Source organism: Hyperolius riggenbachi, chromosome 2 (assembly GCF_040937935.1).
Source record: "Hyperolius riggenbachi isolate aHypRig1 chromosome 2, aHypRig1.pri, whole genome shotgun sequence".
Taxonomy (NCBI): Eukaryota; Metazoa; Chordata; class Amphibia; order Anura; family Hyperoliidae; genus Hyperolius; species Hyperolius riggenbachi.
Window position 1 is genome coordinate 451918548 of NC_090647.1, and position 20875 is coordinate 451939422.

Below are 20875 nucleotides of genomic sequence, written 5' to 3' on the forward strand. Positions count from 1 at the left end.
TGAAACGACGGGGAAAATCGGGATCAGGACGCCGTGTTCACGCAAACGCCGGTAGAAGCCAGATACAAACGCTCCCATTCACCTGCTGGCTGGCGGTAAATGCCTGCCAAGTGTCCGTCTGAATCAGCCCTTAAATTTCTCAGATGATAAACTGCCCATTCGTCTTGGCAAAAAGACTGCTGTTTCTGTAAATTCTTAGGCTGGTCTTGCATGAACTGCATCTCTGAGATCTCCCCGAAGTGACTCAATGACATTGCAGTTAGGAGACTGTAATGGCCAGTCCACAGCTTTTGCTTTTTTTTTTTTTTTTTTTTTGCTATAGCCAATAATAGGTCAATTTAGCCTTGTGTTTGGGCTCATTTTCATGTTGGAAAGCCCAAATGTGTCCTATGCGCAGCTTCTGAACTGATGAGTGCAAATTGTTTACCAGTATTCTCTGATAACATGCTGCATTCATCTTGCCATTATCTCTGACTAAATTCCCCATACTGCTGTAGCTAAAACAATCCCAAAACATCATAGATCCACCTCCATGCTTCACTGTAGGCATGATATACTTTTCACTACAGGCCTTGTGATGGAGCAGAGTGGTCTGTACATGCAGATAGGCACTCAGGATAACAAGTTAGAACTCTTTAATTAAAAACATGCATAGATATACAGTATAATGCACCACCATCAGGAAGTGCAGCTTACTTACAACAGAGAGGAACACACGGTGAATGCAGGAAAATCACAATACCATAGAGATCTTTGCAGCACTTTACATTTTACAGTGACATCTTTTGGTTGCTTTACTATACAGCAGTTTAGGTCATTATATTGATACTGCCAACACCTTGCTAACTCCTCTTCAAACATACTAAAGTGTCTGTGGTCGTGACCATAAAGTTCAGTTTTGGTCTCATCACTCTCTGGGCCTGATGTACTAACTAGCGTTAATATTGGCCTGTGGAGACAGTGCACAGCAATATTACTACCGCAGCGGTGTACAGTGAGTTACGCCACTATTGTTTTTTGCCTATCTTGCTATACATACAAGGAGTGAAGAAACCAAACACAAAATAGCAGTGAGACTAGAGGGCAGCCAAAGTTGTGCATAATCAGGGTACACTCCAGCTGCTATGTGTATTAAGTCCTGGGCCCTTATTTAATTTGCTTTTTTTCCTTGGTGATACTACTAAGTCACACATTGTCAGTAAAATGCATACATGGTACATTTTCAATTGCAGAGTGCTGAAAAGTAATTTTAAACAAAAGATGAAAAATTATCTCCTAAAATTTAGTAGAAAAAAATAATTGAATAGAGAGAAACATTTGCTATTACCAAGTATTGGCAGCTATTACAAAATACTTGGGGAGGCGGTATTCTTTGTTATACCTTAAAGTGAGATAAAACTTTGACATAACATTCAATAAAAATGTGTTTTCCTACTTTTTATTACCCATACAGTTACCATATTTGCTTTTGCGCAAAAGTAATATTGTCTGTTTAGATATTACAAGTTCCCAAAGTACAGTTTATCTGCTCTGAAATTAGCCATTGCATGTTATTGCATAGCTGCTGTATTTATATATTAAAATCTAGTGGTCACTCCTCAGCTCTCTGCTTCTACAGCAGAGAGAGCTAATTTGCAGCACAGCTAGGAATGTAGCAGACAAAGGAATGTAAATAAAGATGTTATCACCTCTTCGGTGGCCAGAAGCTGCCCACTGAAGCAAGGAGCTTTCCACTGAAGAGCAAAGTGCTGTGTTTAACTCTTTAAATGCTGTTCTGCTACAATTTTTTGTGGTAGTAGATTTGATGCTGTATATAATGTTTAGAGCAAAAAAGAAATACTGAGTTTCATACCACTATAATTTGGCAGAGGTCAGTAAAGGTTACAAAAAAAGTAAAAACTATAATAAGTAATGTAAACTTTGGTGGGAGTCACATAAGGGTTAACAGAGTGTACAATCTGCACAGTCACAAGCTTACCACCTCTCTGTATTTCGGATGAACTCCTAACACATACATAATACTTATAACATTGACCTTGTAAAACCTTTTGTTCATGTGATTACTCAGTTTCTCAACTCTTCGTTCTGTGGTAGTAAAAGAAACTTTGCCACTACCCTGCATACCACAATGCTTATTCCTAAAATTGTTCAAACCTTCGCCATGTGCTAGTTTACATCACTTACAACACTGAATACATTTTAAAACAGGCATCAAATGGGCTGCAAAGATGCAACACTTCTGGACAAGGTAAACAGTAGACCCTACGCCCCCCCCTCCTCCCCCCCCCCCCCCCCCCCCGCCGAAAAAACTGTGAAGTTTTTGGTTTTGTTCCACGTTGGTGTGGAATCCCCTGGATGTGTCATTAATCCAAGACCATAATGATTGTTTAATGTTCATCTAGAGTGACATGTAGCATAATAATAAAAAATGATTATAAATGAGTATTTAGTACTAATTCTCATTAGAATTTACCTGCTTTTCTTTTTCTTGTTTTAGTTCTAAAGGCAAATAAGCTAGTACTGTACTATGAATTCCAGTCACTCTCTAGTGTGACTGAGTTGGATTCTTCTCATGATACTTAAAAGTTCTGCTTGTGTGTGAGAAGCATGTCTGACAGCGGGGAAAGATTGATGAGAAAACTAAGTGCATGTTCATATTAGGGGCAATTTTTTTAGCACTGGTGATTTTTAAAATCGCCTTAACAGCGCTTGTGTATTGTGTGGCTTATGTTAGTGTTCTCACATAAGCAATGAGCTTTCTATCCAATTGCAAACGCGGCTCCTGCACCATTTTCAGAGCGTTAGTGATTCAATAGAAATGATAGGGAAATTGCTGAGCGCTTGAAAGCACTTTGAAAAGCGATTTCCCAGCACTTTTATGAATAAATACATTGTATTTATTCTTTTCTGGAGAAAAGAGTTCACTTTCTGACTGACGTCAAGAAGTGAAAAAAAAAAAAAGCTACACAAAAGCACTTAGAAAAGCGCTTTCAAAATCACTCAGCGCTTGCGATAACGCTGGTGATTTATAGTGTGAACAAGGCCTAATTGGTCAAGTAAAGCAGTGGACTCCACTGAAGAGGCATGATGTGCACACCTCAGGTAGTCTCCCTCTGACTGCTCCCGAGTCCCTGGGGCCACTGCACGATGTGTGGCTGCATTGTAATAACTAACCTCTCCCAGTGCGCTACTCCATTCATGCTCTGCAGGATAAAGCCAAAAACCGGCTCACCCTGCTCCTGCAAAAGTCCCGGCGGACTTGATTACTATTGCCCCTCCAGGCCCCCATTGATACTGTGGTAAGGAGTAATTTTCCAGCTAATGCTGGTGGCCAAATTACACTGTTTTTATTGCAATTTGGCTCTGTTTCTTGATAACGCTTATATTACTGACTGAGCACTTCAGAGCCATACTTCACATTTAAGCCTATGGCGGTGATGGCTGCGCCCAAATTTCCAGTGCCCTTTTTGCCTGACTCGACCTGCCTATTCTTCATGACCCATCACAGGTTATTTATGCATGGAGAAGAGGCAGGAAGCGGGGCTGAAGATGGAGCACGGACGGAGCAGTGCGTCGGGACAGGCCTGGAGGCTGACTTTGCTGGGGAGGGGTAAGGGGCCCCCATGTTACCTTTGCCCCAGGGTCTTTGTGCTGCTTAACCCATTCGGGAACGGCTGCCTACCCCCCTTAAGGACCAGGAATTTTACATGCAGGTGGGGCATTTGGGGGGGGGGGTCAGGCAGCCGGATTCCTACTGTGGGCATGTAGTTATGGTCTCCCCTGGGTGGCCAGGTGTCCCCCATATTGCTGGCAGCCTTTACTCACCTCCCAGGCTCCAGTGATGAGCAGCTGTAGACACCTCCGCTCTCGCTGGCTTCCCGGCTGTACTGACGCTAAGTTCCGGGTCGCGGCCTGATGACGTCATCAAGCCAGGACCCGGCACTTAGCGTCAATACAGCAGGGATGCCAGCCAGAGCGGAGGGGAGCGCCGATCGTCGGGGGAACGGCAGGAAGGTGAGTGGATCGTCTTCCTCCCCCCCACCCCCGCAGGCAATCATAGTGATCACGTGATCAGCAGCATACGCGATGGCTGTTGATCACTAAGGGGAGATGTCAGCTGTCATATGACAGCTTAATCTCCCCTCTCCAGTTAATTCAATGTCCAGTCAGGGCGGCAGCACCACCTGCTGGACGTAGATTTAAACTACGTCGGCCCCCAAAAGCTTAAAGGGGTTCTGTGGGGGTTGTGGAAGAGAAAAACGGACACTTACCTTGGGCTTCTATCAGCCCCGTGCAGCGGTAATGTCCCACGCGGTCCTCCTTCCATCTGCCGTTCTCCGCCGCCGGCCCCGGTCTAAGCGGCATGGGATCCAACTGCGGCTGCGCTAGAGTGGCCGCGCACCCGCTCGCTTCCGCCTGCGTCATCGGAAGCTTACTGCGCAAGCGCAGTACAAGGCTCCGTTGTACTGCGTCTGCGCAGTAAGCCTCAGATGACGTGAGCGGAGGCACGGCAACGCGCATTATTCGTCTGTATGTCAGACGGATAATAGCCCGGTGCCGGCTGCGGGGAATGGCGGATGGGAGCAGGACGTCGTGGGACATTACCGCTGCACGGGGCTGATAGAAGCCCAAGGTAAGTGTCCGTTTTTCTCTTCCACAACCCCCACAGAACCCCTTTAAACCAGCCCTGCACTTTATTTGCTATCAGCTATAATGTAACAAACAACTGGTGTGCAACACATGTGAATGCATTTTACAGGTAAGTTAAAGTTTCTGCCACTCCCTGCTGCAATCCTGGCTTGTAATTGCCAGTTTTAGGCAGTGTTTACAAACAAAAGACATGGCTGCTAACCAAAGTGTGATAGACTGAGAGGAGAGCTTGGAGAGGGTGTGTAAAGCTTATGCCTATCACAAGCAGTGCTGCACATTCCACACATTCCAGCCTGAGCCCGACAGAGCCAACAGAGGAAAGAAGATAAGATTTATTACAGAGACAGTGCAACTAGAAAAGGCTGCAGTATGCCAGAGCACATTAGAACAGGTATAGGAACTTATAGGATAGAAGAAATAAGGCTCAAAATTTTGTTACAGAGTCTCTTTAAAGGACCACTATCGCAAAAATCTTAACATTTAAAATACAAGTATAGGAAGTATGTTTTTTCCAGAGTAAAATGAGCCATAAATTACTTTTCTCCTATGTTGCTGTCACTTACAGTAAGTAGTAGAAATCTGACATTACCAACAGGTTTTGGGCTAGTCCTCTCCATAGGGGATTCTCAGCATGGCCTTTTATTCTTTATAAAGACACTCCTTGAAAAAAATTATAAAAAGATGCTGGCCAGCCTCCATGTTCGCTGCACAATTTATTAGCAGTTGGATGGAGAAACTGCCATTCCCTTCGTGCTTTTGAAAATAAAGAAAACCCTGAGAATCCCCCATGGAGAGATGGGCTAATCATAAACTTGTCTGGTCTGTCAGATTTCTACTACTTACTGTAAGTGACAGCAACATAGGAGAAAGGTAATCTGTGGCTCATTTTACTCTGGAAGAAAGTACATCTGATCTTTATATGTTTACATGTATTTTAAATTTTAAGATTTTTGTGACAGTTATAACTGAAAGCTTTTATTTACAGCCAACTGCCTGCAGCAATTTTGGGTGCATTGTGGTCCCAAATACATAGAAAATGCACAGAAACTGTATCAGTTTTTATCGGTTGTCAATGTAAAACCAGCTTTAAAGTGAACATGAACTGATTATTTAAAATAAACACAAGATGTACCTGCAAATGAATATTGCATACTTACCTCACCATCAGTTCCTCTCAGAAGCTCACCATTTTCGTCTTACAATTATTCCTTCCATTTCTGACAAGATTTTGTCAGAACTGAAATATATCAGTTGCTATCAGTTATAACTGAAAGGACAACTGGTGGTAAGGTAATGTCCCTGATTCCCTATGGCTCTAGTGGATGATATTACAGTTTAACCTTGTGCTGACCAGAAAGCTATTATGGGGTAATGGCCATTTTCAAAATGGAGGACGGAGAATTCCATTTATCACAGTGGACAAACAGGATGCAGGAGAGGAGAAAGAGATTGATGAGTAGACTACATGGGAGGTAGTTATGACCTGTGTGTCTTTCTTTTTACTTTTAATTTCAAGTTCAGGTTTGCTGTAGTAAGGGGGAGGAAGATGGCACATGCAGATGAATAGGCTTCCAGCAGTAGTGGAACAATGGACTCAAGCATTGGTCGAGCTTTGGTGATTGCTTAAGATCTATATCTAGATCTATATATATGCATAGTCAAGGTAAACCCATATACACGCTAAAATGCCGAGACAGGTCCTGAACGGCTGCTTTGGCCAACTGTCATCCTCCCGAGGCAGCCAGATAGGGTCACCTCTGCTGAAATTCTAACATGTGTATGGCAGCCCTGATGCATTGCCGAGAGACCCCATGTAATACACTATTTTGAACAAGCGCCGTCAGAGCAGATTCTTCTCCTACTTACTTCTCCTGTTCCAAGCCACTCCATTGTGCACCACACCGCCTTCCCTCCTCTCCATAACAGCAGAACTGCTACACGTCTGTACAGCACTGAGCTCCAAACTGTCGACCGAGGGATCAAGTCCCAATCCTGCGGGTGACAGTAATTGTGCTTGTGTTGCCACTGGGCTGTTGTCTGTTTGCAGGCTGGGCTTTATCCTTAAAGCGGATTCGAGATGAAAAACTAACTGTAACACATAATTTGTCTATATATCTTATCTAAAGTTTAGGTAGTTTACAATGCAAATCTAGCTGCAAACAGCTTCAACAGTTTATGATTATTTACATATTTACAATGACAGTAGCCATGTTTTGTTTGTCACATTACGTCAAATTAAACACAGGCAAGCTGATAGCATCTCCAGCCCTCAGCCTGTGGCAAATTCAGTCCCCTCTCCTCCTTCCTCCTCCCCTCTGCCTTTGAAATCTCTGGCTAGTAACCTCCTCCTGCCCAGACTGAGCTCCCATAAGCCCTAGCTACAGTGCCAAGGAACCCTAAAAAAGCCGTGGGCAAGGCTTGTTTAGTTTATAGGGAATTAGAGTACTAAAACAAAACAAAAAAAGTATTTGGCTTGAGGAATGTCCTATAAACTATATGTAAGGAACACAATTATGTAATGAGTAAAAGTTTATCTCGGATCCACTTTAAAGCTTTGATACCATTGGGGGAAGATTGTTATGTTGCAATCCTGATATGCTGTCTGATAGAGTGAGAGTGGATTCAGTCTGAATTGAAGCCACTAGGAGAGGGAGCTGTACGCTGTGTTATGGATTGTAGATTGCTTCTACATGGATTGGAAAAAGGCATTTCCCATCCAACCTCATGTCTGCTCACTGTTAATGGACTTTTCTCATCTCATATCATAAGTCCTATAGGCAGGTATTTACCTTAACATGCTGTATTTCAATTTTAAATTTGCCTGTCCAAAGTAGCACTAGAGTGTGTGTGTTAGTATGCATTAGTATGTACTCTCTAAAGTATTGTTGTTGCTATACATAAAAATAGGAAGTGGAATTATTGGCAAACCAAATATTCCAGTCAGGTTTCATTTTCTAATCTGATGTAGAAAACTGAAAGCTGGGATCTTATTGGCTGTTATAGGCAGCACCTATATTTCCTTCCTCCTGTGTAAAAGCGTACATGAAAAAAGGGCACAGTGAAAAAAGGGCTTGACTTGATAACGAAATGGCGCGGGTGGATAACGAAATCTGATAATGATAAACATTGTTGTCAGACTTGGTTAACGATAAATACCATTATAATTACAGACGGGAAATAACAATGAAAAGATATTATGGTTACAAATCAGTACGTAATTCAACAGTACAGCGTAACCCAACCCTACTCTCACACAGAACCCTCCCCTAGTGGTGCCTAAAACTAACCACTCCCCCGGTGGTGCCTAACCCTAACCCCCCCCCCCCTGGTGTTGCCTAAAACTAACCGCCACCCGGGTGTTGCCTAACCCTAATCACCCCCCCCTGGTGTTACCTAAAACTAACTGCTGCCCGGGTGGTGCCTAACCCTAACCACTCCTCCTGGTGTTGCCTAACCCTAACCACTCCCTCTGCAGAAACACCCTTTTACACATGGAAACGATAATATCTTTAATAACGTAAAATCTGTACATATAAATAAAATAATATGACAAAAACTATAACGTTGCAAGCTTCTAAAACAATAACTACTTCAAAAACTAGATTGTTGTAACAATATTTTTCATGGCGCCCTTTTTTCTGCTTTTTTTGCCGTATTAACGATAATTGCATTAAAGTCTATGGCGGCGCTCTTTTAGTCCACCCTCAGCCGGCGCCCTTTTTTCCTGCTACCAAATTAAACCTCAGTCAGTGTGCATGTGACATTGTATCATACCACTGCAGGGGTGCCTCTAGTCATTTTGTCACTCCAGGCGAGAAAATCTGTGGCGCCCTTCCCAGAAGCGCACGGAAGGGGTTGTTCCGGGTGTACAGAACACCCCCCTGCACCAAGACCGGAAGTCAGATTATTCACATGTCTCCTCTAAATCTGAGCAGCGGCAGCCACAGATGCGCAGCTGCCACCTGCTCATATCTGTGTGCGGCGCCGCGAGGAGGACTCTGACTAGAGCGGGGGGCCCAGAGCAGATACATTACCTTATCGGCGGCGGCGGCCGGTGATGGCGTCCCACTGGTTTCCATGGCTACCTTCCGGTTGACGTGACGTCACCACGCCATGCGGCCGGCCCGCGCTCCTCCCCCTGGCCATGATTGGACACTTCAAGTCCAGACCGTCCGTGGAGAGGGCAGGCTGCCTGGAGAAGTGAGGCTCGTTTGGAGTAGTGATGCGAGCGTCCCCTCAGGCAAGTGCAGCAGCCGGGTGGAATGTTTGGAAGCCAGCCATTCTGGCTACATATGGGACATATCCCCCTGCTGGCTACATATACATTCTGGGCACATATCCCCCTCCTGGCTACATATACTGCGGACATATACCCCCTGGCTACATATACTGCGGACATATACCCCCTGGCTACATATACTGCGGACATATACCCCCTGGCTACATATACTGGGGACATATACCCCCTGGCTACATATACTGCGGACATATACCCCCTGGCTACATATACTGCGGACATATACCCCCTGGCTACATATACTGCGGACATATACCCCCTGGCTACATATACTGGGGACATATACCCCCTGGCTACATATACTGCGGACATATACCCCCTGGCTACATATACTGCGGACATATACCCCCTGGCTACATATACTGCGGACATATACCCCCTGGCTACATATACTGGGGGCATATACCCCCTGGCTACATATACTGGGGACATATACCCCCTGGCTACATATACTGGGGACATATACCCCCTGGCTACATATACTGGGGACATATACCCCCTGGCTACATATACTGGGGGCATATACCTATCTAACCTATACTGAGGGCATATACCTATCTAACCTATACTGGGGCCATATTCCTATCTAAGCTATACTGGGGACATATTCCTATCTAACCTATACTGGGGACATATACCTATCTAATCTATACTGGGGCATATACCTATCTAACCTATACTGGGGGCATATTCCTATCTAACCTATACTGAGGGCATATACCTATCTAACCTATACTGGGGCCATATTCCTATCAAAGCTATACTGGGGGACATATACCTATCTAAGCTATACTGGGGGACATATACCTATCTAAGCTATACTGGGGGACATATACCTATCTAATCTATACTGGGGCATATACCTATCTAATCTATACTGGGGGGAGTGCAATTTAGCCTAGAAACTGCTAGTATTTGGCTCCACCCACACCATGTTTTGGCCACGCCCACACGCCGCTTTCAGGAACCCCCCCCTTGGAAATCCTGGATTTGCCCCTGCTTCCATGAAAATAATCGTAATGCAGCAGCGTTTCACCAGGAAATAATCATAATGCGGCAGCATTTCATCAGAAAATTTGCAATGCGGGCAGTGTTTCACCAGAAAATACACGTAATGTAAGGCTGCAGAAGTGAGCTTACGGGCTGCGGGTCAGTGAACTCTATTAGACGCCGCAAGCCTGTTCACCACCTGGGGACACAACATCTGGCGGGGGGGTGACCGCGGTCCCCCCCGCACAGCACTCATGACTGCCTGGTAGGCCTGGCACCCTCTACAATGGGTCAGAAGGAAGCACAAAGGGGGACAGAAGGAGTCACGGGGGACTAAAGGAGGCACACGGAGACAGAAGGAGGCACAGGGGGACAGAGGAAGGCGCAGGGGACAGAGGTGGCACATGGAGACAGAAGGAGGCACAAAGGGATACAGAAGGAGTCACAGGAGGACAGAAGGAGGCACAGTGGGACTGAAGGAGGAACAGGGGGGCAGAGGTAGCACAAGGGGACAAATAAAGGCAAAGGAGACATAAGAAGCAACAGGGGGGCACAAAGGGCACAGTAGGAGGCAGAGATGGCACAAAGGATGAAAGAAGGATGCACAAGGCACAAAGGTGTCAGCTGCATGCAACTTACGCTAAGTAGATGCAGTAGAAGCAAGTAATAGAACACCCACAGGGGTGTAGCTTAATTTTGGGTGGGGCTTAATTTGGGGGTGGGGCTTAATCCAGCAACATGGCGCCCCCCAGGAGCAATGACATTCCAGGCAATGGCCTGTACAGCCTATGCCTAGAGGCGCCCCTGTACCCAGGGCCGGATTTGTACTCTTTACCGCCCTAGGCCACTGTCACCATCCGCCCCCCCTTCGGTATAGGTAGCGAGATGACCCCTCCCCCTTCCCTCCAGTATAGGTAGCCAGACGACTCCCATAATCCCTCCTTTTCCCACCTCCTTCAGTGTAGGTAGCCAGCTCGCCTTCACACAGCAGCCATCAGTGTCACTCACTTCTCCGCTTGTCTCCAGTGCAGAAGCTTCATCTTATGGCCCATACTCACGGGCAACTAAACTGCCTGTCGCTTGCACACGGGAGCGTGTGCGCGACAGGCCAGCGATAGCTCATCGCCAGGTCCCTCCGCATACACACGGCGGAGGGACCTGGCAACTGATGCGGCGGAAGCTGTCGCTGTTGTCCCTCCCCCCGCCGGAAGCGCCGTCTATTTGTTATCATGTTGCTGTCGCTAGTCCGCGTACTCACGCGGACTAGCGACAGTTGCGGCGGCGACTGTTGCCAGGCGATTGAAAGTTTCAATCGCCTGGCGACATCAGCGACGGGCGACAGTTCGGGGTGCGCGCGCGTGCAACGCCGCATACTCACGGGCGACCTGTCGCCGCAACACGCGTGTGCCGCGTGTTGCAGCGACAATTGTAGCCCGTGAGTATGGGCCATTACTTTCCCTCTCCAATGCTGCCCAAGTCCATAACCGCTGGCCACAATGCAAACATGCACAGAGAGCAAGGTGCCCTGCTGCTCAGGCCGCTGGCAGCAGAGTACCGTGGTCAGGCGCTTGCCTGATCCCCCTGCATTGCAGCATTTGCAAGCTTGCACCAGTTTATCCTGGTGCCCTTGCTCCTCTGGTGCCCTAGGCCATGGCCTAGGAGGCCTTGCCCTAAATCCGGCCCTGCCTGTACCACTGGATAAGAGAATGTCCTCATAATATTCATATGTTTTTCAGTAGCCATCATTTCTGATGAATTTGGGAGTGAACTATTTTCTTTTTAATTTCCCTCTTTTGGAAAACAACTCCACCTAGCCCTGTGGCTAAACTATATCCTCTTTGTACAGTTCAAGTGCTGGAATATGACCACAGGCTGGCCTTCTATTTACCCCCGCCCTATAGAAGTCATAGCTCAGCAGAAGTTGATTATCAAATCCTAAATTACACAATATTTTCATATCATATTTGTGCTTATGAAGTACATCATTTAGTGGCAGAGATCATTTGATTCCAGTGAGTGGTAGAATGACCCACATGTGTAATAAGGACTCTTAGCTGTACTAAATATAACATTTGCTTTCTTAACCCTTTCCAATCCCATGTCAGACTTTGTCCAATGTTGACTCTCCTTTCTATAGGTCCACATCGGACATTGGCTTCAATTCACTAAGCATTTGGCAGTGCTGAAAACAGCTTATTTTACATAGCATTTTGTAAAATGTCAATTAATCAAGGCTGTTACCACATGGCTAGCTGAAATTACAGAGCAGTGAGGTAAATTACCGACTTGTGTGGTAAACACCTCAATAAATGTCAGCAAATGTCAGTTCATGAAGATTAGAGCAGAGTGCCAATAGGAACAGCCTCTCTCTCCTTCTACTCGCTCTGATAGGCTGGGACACCTTCTCAGGAGGACCGAGCGCCTCTACTCCTAACCCCCCCCCCCCCCCCCCCCAGGCACCAGAACAGAGAGCCAGCACAAGAGAGATTTAAGCAGAGGGAGTATAACAAACAGTATAGCTAACATGTACATGTAAAGGGATGTTGGGGATGCCTTTTACTATTGCAATGCTGTCACAGCATGTGACAAAACAAAGATAACTCCACACTCTTCTGCTGTTATTAAACAGGTTATCTTGGATTGAAGCTATGGGTTTCGGTAAACCGAACTTCTACTGCACCTGTGAAAATCTTGATGAATTAGCAAAAAAATTCTAAAATAGCCAATGTTGTATTTTCCCGACTTGTTTTTTTTTTTTTATCGAACAGCCTTTGATAAATTGAAGCCATAGTCCGACATAGGAAAAAGTGGCTGCCACTAGATGGCGCTATTGCCTATGTCTGACACTTTGGTCACCGCCATCCCTAACCACCGCCAATGCGTCATGTAATATGAATATTACGTGGGTGCATTTGGGCCAATCATATGGGTGCCACTTCTTGATCTGGAGGTACAAATCAGGATCACGGCTGCCAATCCTTTTCCATGATCAAACACGTCCTGTGTCATCTGTAAATTTGCTTCCTCTTGAACAGTTACCGTTTTGTTGTTGGCGCTTTGTTCAATTTAATAGTAATGATAAGCACATTTTTGCTGATTCACTTAAAAAGGAACCTTAGCGAAAAGGGGCAAAAAATAAATCAACACATTGCAAAGAGAGAAGTTAAAAAATTGTAGAGAGATCAAGAAATGATTGATATTCGCCACGTAATTTGTTCATATTTTTGATCCACAATCAGCCTGATCATAATCATCTTTACTACTGGCAGACATGAAAAAAACTAGACAGCACCAACTGCCATTATCTGCCACACCAGCTAACAACGCGATAGGCTAAAGTGAGGTTGTTTTTTTTATAAATGTACATATGTTCAGAGGGAGATACTGGTTGCTTGGCAGTTGGAAACAGACGTTATTTCCCACAATGCAACAATGCTCCCACAGTGTGATGTCAGGACCTAGGTCCTGATATCACACTGTGGGAGAGGTTTCACAACAATATAAGCCATACAGATGTCCCTAATGATCTATTTGAGAACAGGTAAAGGTTTCTAATGGGAAAGGGGGTATGACTGGGATGAAGTTCAATCCTTGGTCACAGTTCTTCTTTAATGTTCTGTTAGTTATTGATCTTATCATCAACACAACACTTTGAAAATTAAAGCAAACCTTAAAGAGGAACTTCAGCCTAAACAAACATACTGTCATTAAGTTACATTAGTTATGTTAATTAAAATAGATAGGTAATATAATCTCTTACCCACACTGTTTTAAAAGAACAGGCAAATGTTTGATTTCATGAAGGCAGCCATCTTTTTGGTTGAAAGGAGGTGACAGGGAGCATGAGACACAGTTCCAACTGTCCTGTGTCCTGACCACCCCTCCCAGTTGCTAGGCAATGTGAATAACAACATGGGAAATCCCATCATGCTTTGCACAGCATCAGGGAAAAAAAGCCCGGGCAGTTTTCTTTGATGGGTGGAGCTTAGCTGAAAAAGCAGCTAAAAATGATGCTTTGGTAAGAAAAACAAAGTTCTGATGCTGTGAAACTGTTAAAGAAACACCAAGCCTTTTCATTTCTGCTGAATAGATTTTTAGTCCGGAGGTTCACTTTAAGTGAAAATGAACTGCTGAGATAAACAATTGCTGCAATGTGATGTACCAAAGTCAACTACATTTGTTTGTATTTTTCTGTAATTCATCTTAAAGAGGAGCTGTCAGCCATACTATCTCAGAAAAAAAAACACATATATAAATAGATAAATACTTGCTCTACTTACATAACATATGTGTTGCACTGTCCATATTTTGACTTAAGTAATTTCTCTACAGTAAAAAAAAAGAGAAAATCCTTCTTAGCATTTCCCATTTTAACTGTGGCTATTTTGAAGTGAATCCTGATGTAATTCCCCCCTTACTCTCCTCTGCCTGATTGAGTATGCATAGCCAGCCCTTCACTATAGAAAGTGCATTGCCTCAGCATGAGAAATATTGGCCAATCAGATAGGAACAGAGATGTGGGAGGGGAAAACAGGAGGGAAAGAGGCTTCAGCCAATCAGGCTGCGTTAGTTAAGTCTGAGGGTAAGTAGAGAAGCAAAAAAGGACAACCTAGCATGCCCTGCAACTTCCTTTTTGTGTACCAAATTTTTTGTGTACCAAATAAGAGTCAGATAAACTGGGGAATAATCCATTATCAACAAGAAAATTAATAGTGATTTTAACTTTTGGATTGGCTGGTTAGCATCCTTATTACTTGTTTACCACATAAAAATAAATAATTGATTTTTTATTTTATGCCCGACAGTTACACTTTAACACAGGGCACATGATGTCTAGACAGAACGAATGGCTCTTTAACTGATAAGCTAAGTTTGGCAGTATCGGATGTGCTTGTACATGTGATATGGTCAGGTTCCACTATGCCACGAGTCTTCCGCTCCAGCTTCCCCCACACTAAAACCATAAACACAAGTATACCGAGCAGGAAGTTTCCTGTTTCACAACAACTACAAATGTTACATCAGATACTGTTTACCAACAATCCAAAAAAAGCTTGTTCTTCCGAAATAAAAGTGAAGTTCGCTCGCTATACATGAATCATTTGGTTTTCCTGTAAGTCAAAATATAGAAGTGTTTTCTTATTTCATTATTGATTTTTATTATTCAGTACAAATAATGATAATAATGTGTATATCTACAGTGCATCCGGGATGTGCTCACAGCGCATCACTTTTTCCACATTTTGTTATGTTACAGCCTTATTCCAAATGGATTCAATTCATTTTTTTCCTCAGAATTCTGCACACAAGACCTCCTAATGACAACATGATGTTTACTTGAGGACAAAAGTTTACTTGAGGTTTGGGCAAATTTATTAAATATAAAAAAAATTGAGAAAGTATGTAAATATTCACAGCCTTTGCCATGAAGCTTAAAATTGAGCTCAGCTGCATCAGGTTTCCCCTGATCATCCTTGAGATGTATATGCAGCTTAATTGGAGTCTACCTGTGGTAAATTCAGTTGATTGGACATGATTTGAAAAAGCACACACCTGTCTTGTAAAGGTCCCACAGTTGACGGTTGACGGGCAGCACGGTGGCGTAGTGGTTAGTGCTCTTGCCTTGCAGCGCTGGGTCCCTGGTGTGAATCCCAGCCAGGTCAACATCTGCAATGAGTTTGTATGTTCTCCCTGTGTCTGCGTGGGTTTCCTCTGGGATCTCCGTTTTCCTCCCACATCCCAAAAACATACAGATAAGTTAATTGGCTTCCCCCAAATTGGCACTAGCCTTTGATTCATGCACTACACAATATAGACATAGGACTATGGTAGGGACTAGATTGTGAGCCCCTCTGAGGGACAGTTAGTGACAAGACAATATACGCTGTACAGCGCCGCATAATATGTCGGCGCTATATAAATACTTAAATAAATAAATGTCAGGGCACAAATCAAGCATGAAGTCAAAGGAATCGTCCGTGGACCTCTGAGACTTCTCGAGGCACAAATCTGGGGAAGGTTACAGAAATATTTCTTCTGCTTTGAAGGTCCTAATGAGCACAGTGGCCTCCATCATCCATAAGTGGAAGCAGTTCAAAATCACCAGGACTCTTCCTAGAGCTGGCCAGCCATCTTAACTGAGCAATCGGGGAAGAAGGGCCTTTGTCAGGCAGGTGACCAAGAACCCAATGGACACTGTGTCAGAGGTCCTCTGTGGAGAGAAGGACAACCTTCTCTGCAGCAATCCACCAATCAGGCCTGCATGGTAGAGTGGCCACATGGAAGCCACTCCTTAGCAAAATGCACATGGCAGCCCACCTGGGGTTTGCCAAAAGGCATCCGAAGGTCTTCAGACCTTGAGAAACAAAGTTCTCTAGTCTGATGAGACAAAGATTTATCTCACTGGTGTGAATGCCAGGCATCACATTTGGAAAAAAACAGGCACTGCTCATCACCAGGTTAATTCCATCCCTACAGGAAAGCATGGTGGTGGCAGCATAATGCTGTGGGGATGTTTTTCAGAGGCAGGAAATGGGAGACTAGTCAGGATAAAGGGAAAGATGACTGCAGCAATGTACAGAGACATCCTGGATTAAAACCTGATGCAGAGTGTTCTTGAACTCAGAGTGGGGCAATGGTTAATCTTTCAGCAGGACAACCACCCTAAGCATACATCCAGTATATCAAAGGAGTGGCTTCAGGACAACTCTGTGAATGTCCTTGAGTGACCCAGCCAGAGCTCAGATTTGAATCCGATTGAACATTTCTGGAGAGATCTTAAAATGACTGTGCATTGATGCTTCCCATCCAACCTGATGGAGCTTGAGACGTGCTTCAAAGAGGATTGGGTGAAACTGGCTAAGGATAGGTGTGCCAAACGTGTGGCACCATAATCAAAAAGACTTGAGGCTGTAACTGCTGCCAAAGGTGCATTGACAAAGTATTGAAAAAAGGCTATGAATAATTATGTACATGTGATTTCTCCGTTTTTTTTATTTATAATAAATTTGACAAAACTTCAAGTAAACTTTTTTTCATGTTGTCATTATGGGCTCTTGTGTGTAGAATTCTGAGAAAAACAATGAATTTAATGCATTTTGGAATAAGGCTGTACCATAACAAATCTTGGAAAAAGTGATGCGCTGTGAATACTTTCCGGATGCACTATATATTTGTGTGTGTGTGTGTGTGTGTGTGTGTGTGTGCGTGTGTGTGCGTGCGTGCGTGCGTGCGCGTGTGTGTGTGTGTGTGGATACAGAAATCCAACAGAAAAGAGAGCTTAAACTACACGCACTGTCATCTGACTCACAGAAGAGTGACACACTCCTTTTCCTTTCTGCTACAAGAGTAAATAAGACTAATACATTTTTATTTTTCTGCTATACAAAGGTGGCATGTAGGCATGCAGACTGACAGATTTCATTTATATGTTCATTTACAAGTCAGTGCCTGTATTTATGGAACTTATAACGGTATCTGTAGGACTCACACAGAGAGGAGCTGCTGAACATCTTAAGGTGCATAACACACAATTACTGTCACCTGTAGAGATTGGAACACAATCTCTCGGGCGTCAGAAGACCTGTGCAGATATGTCATTAGCCTAGAGGCTAGCAACCTTTTCTGTTACTATGGAGGCGGAGGAGGGCTGACGGCACAGCACAGGGCAGCATTAAGCCCCGAACGGCTGCCCTGGCTGAGAACTATCGTGTGTACAGTGCTATACATAAGGAGCTTCTTTATGCTGGTTTCCAGAATGACTCATCAGTGTGCGCTATGTCATCAGCATGATGTGACTTGTATGCAGGAGATGTAGCTTCCACTAATGTGATTTCATCTCCTGGCTGGGAGATGTAACCACATCAATAAACTACATCTCCCGGCATGCATCGCATGCTCCCAACATGCATTGTGGCTGCCAGGAACATAGGACATCATGTTAATGCTGCTGAGCAAATAGTTACCAGTGTTATGCCATCATGTGACAAGCAGTGCAGGGCGAGAAGAGATTAACCTGACAGATGAAAGTTAAATTACATTGAAAGAATATCCTGCGTGGCAGATAAAGACAAATGTCTGTTACTTTCTGGATGACTCATATATTCATGTTGAGAATGTATAAAACGTTTTTTTCAGGGAAATTGTGTTTCCCCTTACAGAATTCTTGGGTGCGCCACGCCATCATCCTTCCCAGCAGCCTCCGTTCTGTTTCCAAGATGTGCACTGCTATACTGGCTTCACTGAGGGAATGAGCAGCCAATCACATCCCACCATTGTCTGCAACAGAGCCTCACAGGTTGGTTGGTCTCAGCAACATTTTAGTTTAAGAGATTTACAAATAGATGTTTTACATCGTTTTCAAATGTATTATGATTATATATATTATATATATTGTTCTTAATCAAGTAAATGTGAAATATTGTATGTGCAATTTTAGATGTAAGCTGTACACTACTTTATTTATGTGTCAGAAAGTTGCAGACTGGCACATGCTCTTTTTCTTGGCTCCTTGCAGAGTGAGGGCTGCTGCACACCAAGAGCGCTTCTGATCGTTTTAAACAACACTAGCACTTTAAAGAGCACTTGGATAACGTATTTGAATAGGATGGATCACACCAGAGCAATGTGATTGCAGAGTCCGAATATCATAGAACTGTAGCTTGCACTACTGTATTTACACTTTTTACACTTTCTACCCTCAAAGTGGCTTGACAATGGGCACAATTTAGTGTCCAAAGCAGCAGCTGATACAGCAGTCTGTTGCACTATAATCATTTGCATCCATCTTTTTTTTAGGTTTCTGAAATACAAATATAATACAAATATTGTGCAGTGTTCTCCCCAGACATTTTTTCCAGCCGGTGGCATGAAAAAGTAGGCGGGTGGGCCGAGATGAAAGAATGCAGGGCCGGTGCTTCTCTGCACATTTCTGCTTACAGCAGAGGTGGAGTTGAGCCGATGGCAGCCGAGTGCTCACCAAAACTAGCCGGGTGGAGTACCCGGCTAAAAGAGCCTGGGGAGAACACTGTTGTGATCAAGCTCTTTATTATTGCCTGCTAAGTAAGCTTGCCACTTTCAACCTGGAAACCTCATGTGAAATGAACCTAATTTAAAGCTTCACTCCTTTTATGTTGGTTGCATCTACAATTTAGAACAGATTGATCACTCTCCAGGTGTCCAAGGGGTCTGCAACCTTTGCACATTGTCTCATGGCGGAGTGCCTCAAACCTGTGTACAAACAGTACATCAATTGATGGCCCACAGACAAGTATATATGACAAACCTGTCTCTACCTATGCTGCAAGATACCTTTGGGTGGAGTTCTTAAATTGTATAATTGTGTTACCAAGGATGATCAATGAGATGCAAATATTTCTGAGATTATGCAGGATTATGTAACGTTTTATGCAAATATATGCAGCTTGAAAATGGACCAATCAAGTCCCACCCAGGTTTAAATTAATTGGTCTATTTTCAAGCTGCATATGTTTGCATAAAAATGTACATAATCCTGCATGAACTTTGAAATATTTGCATGTCGTTGATCATCCCTATTCATGACATTCAGTTGACATGTCTTAACTTTTATTCTATCTTTCCAGCCCCTGAATTCCTTTATGCCGCGACCAGATCCTTGCTTTCTAAGTGTACCACAGTCATCAGGCTATACGAATTCTGCGGTACCGTTAATGCCATCCAACACTGAGCCCAAACCACTGTCTCATTACTCAGAGCCCACAGATCGATATACCACTGACTCTTACCCATCAGCATCATGTATCCCCATGCCATGTATGGCCTCAAATGTTCCAGCACAGGATCAGAGTCTGTTATTCCCACCAGTGACCTGCCCTAAACCTACATACTCTGCTGTGACCACCGATGCCACCATCTTAAATCACGTTGCACCAGCCACCATTCATGCAGATGTCTACCCATTATACAGTGAACCTTCAACACCCCAAGGTTTTCCTATGTCAAAACCATGTGCAAGAGTTGCAGCCAGCAAACCCAGAAGATCTTCTGCTGATGGAGCAACAAGACGTCTCTCGGATGTCAGTCAGCCAAGCATTTCAGGTAATGGGACTATAAACAGGAATAACCAAGTCCTAACAGACTTTTAATTTAATCAGTCTCACATGGTCATCATATGGACACAACCATTCTGAAACATATGGAGAGATAACGGCATTTGTGGTGTGATCTGAGTCACTATCGACTGCACGGTTAAAATGACCCCAAAACTCTGTGCAATCAATACAAATCTGACATGTGACCACATTGTTTTATGTAATTTACGTAATTGTGCCATGCCCTCACTATAGCCATTTAATTCCTCAGTAATAGCATTTTTTTTTTTAAGTTTACAAAAATAGTTTATTACATGATAAACAAAACATAGATCGGTCAACAAAGGCAGTAAGAACAACATTTTATATCAATAGTATAAGAAGTATCTATTAAAAATTACCAGTTATAAAACAGAAAGTAGAAATTATATACATTCTTTCCATATCACATAATAGACTTGATTCACTAAAGCGTAATAACTGCTATCACAGCAGTTATCACCCGCTCTGCCGCTCGCAAAAGTTTACACGCGAACAACATTAGTTCACGTGATAAACAAAGGTTATCACGCGATCATGTGCGCTTTTCACGTGAAAAGCGCCAGTGATCGCGCGCAAACCTTCGCTTATCACGCAAAGTAACACCATTCGAGCACAAACCATTGTGTGCAGCAGATCGCGTGATAACTGCTGTGATAGCAGTTATCATGCTTTAGTGAATCAAGCAAGTGATAATGAGCCTGATGCTATTCCAGGTGATAAGTAGCTTGCAGATGCGAGCTACTTATCACCTTGCCATCGCACGAGGATTACCGGCAAATCCTATTGCCAGTTTCACTCGTGCGATGACCGTTCGTTAGGGAGCATT

The 20875-nt window shown here is 43.9% G+C and overlaps 1 protein-coding gene across 1 annotated transcript in view; it reads left to right on the plus strand.

Annotated features, from left to right (window-relative positions):
- The window catches only part of LOC137546970 (carbohydrate-responsive element-binding protein-like), a 155233-nt gene that overhangs the window by 85383 nt on the left and 48975 nt on the right, over positions 1-20875 (plus strand). Inside the window, exons 8-9 of the mRNA XM_068270065.1 lie at positions 18097-18233; positions 19540-20014. Coding sequence (XP_068126166.1) covers positions 18097-18233; positions 19540-20014 — 612 coding nt within the window. The remainder of the gene's footprint in view (positions 1-18096; positions 18234-19539; positions 20015-20875) is intronic.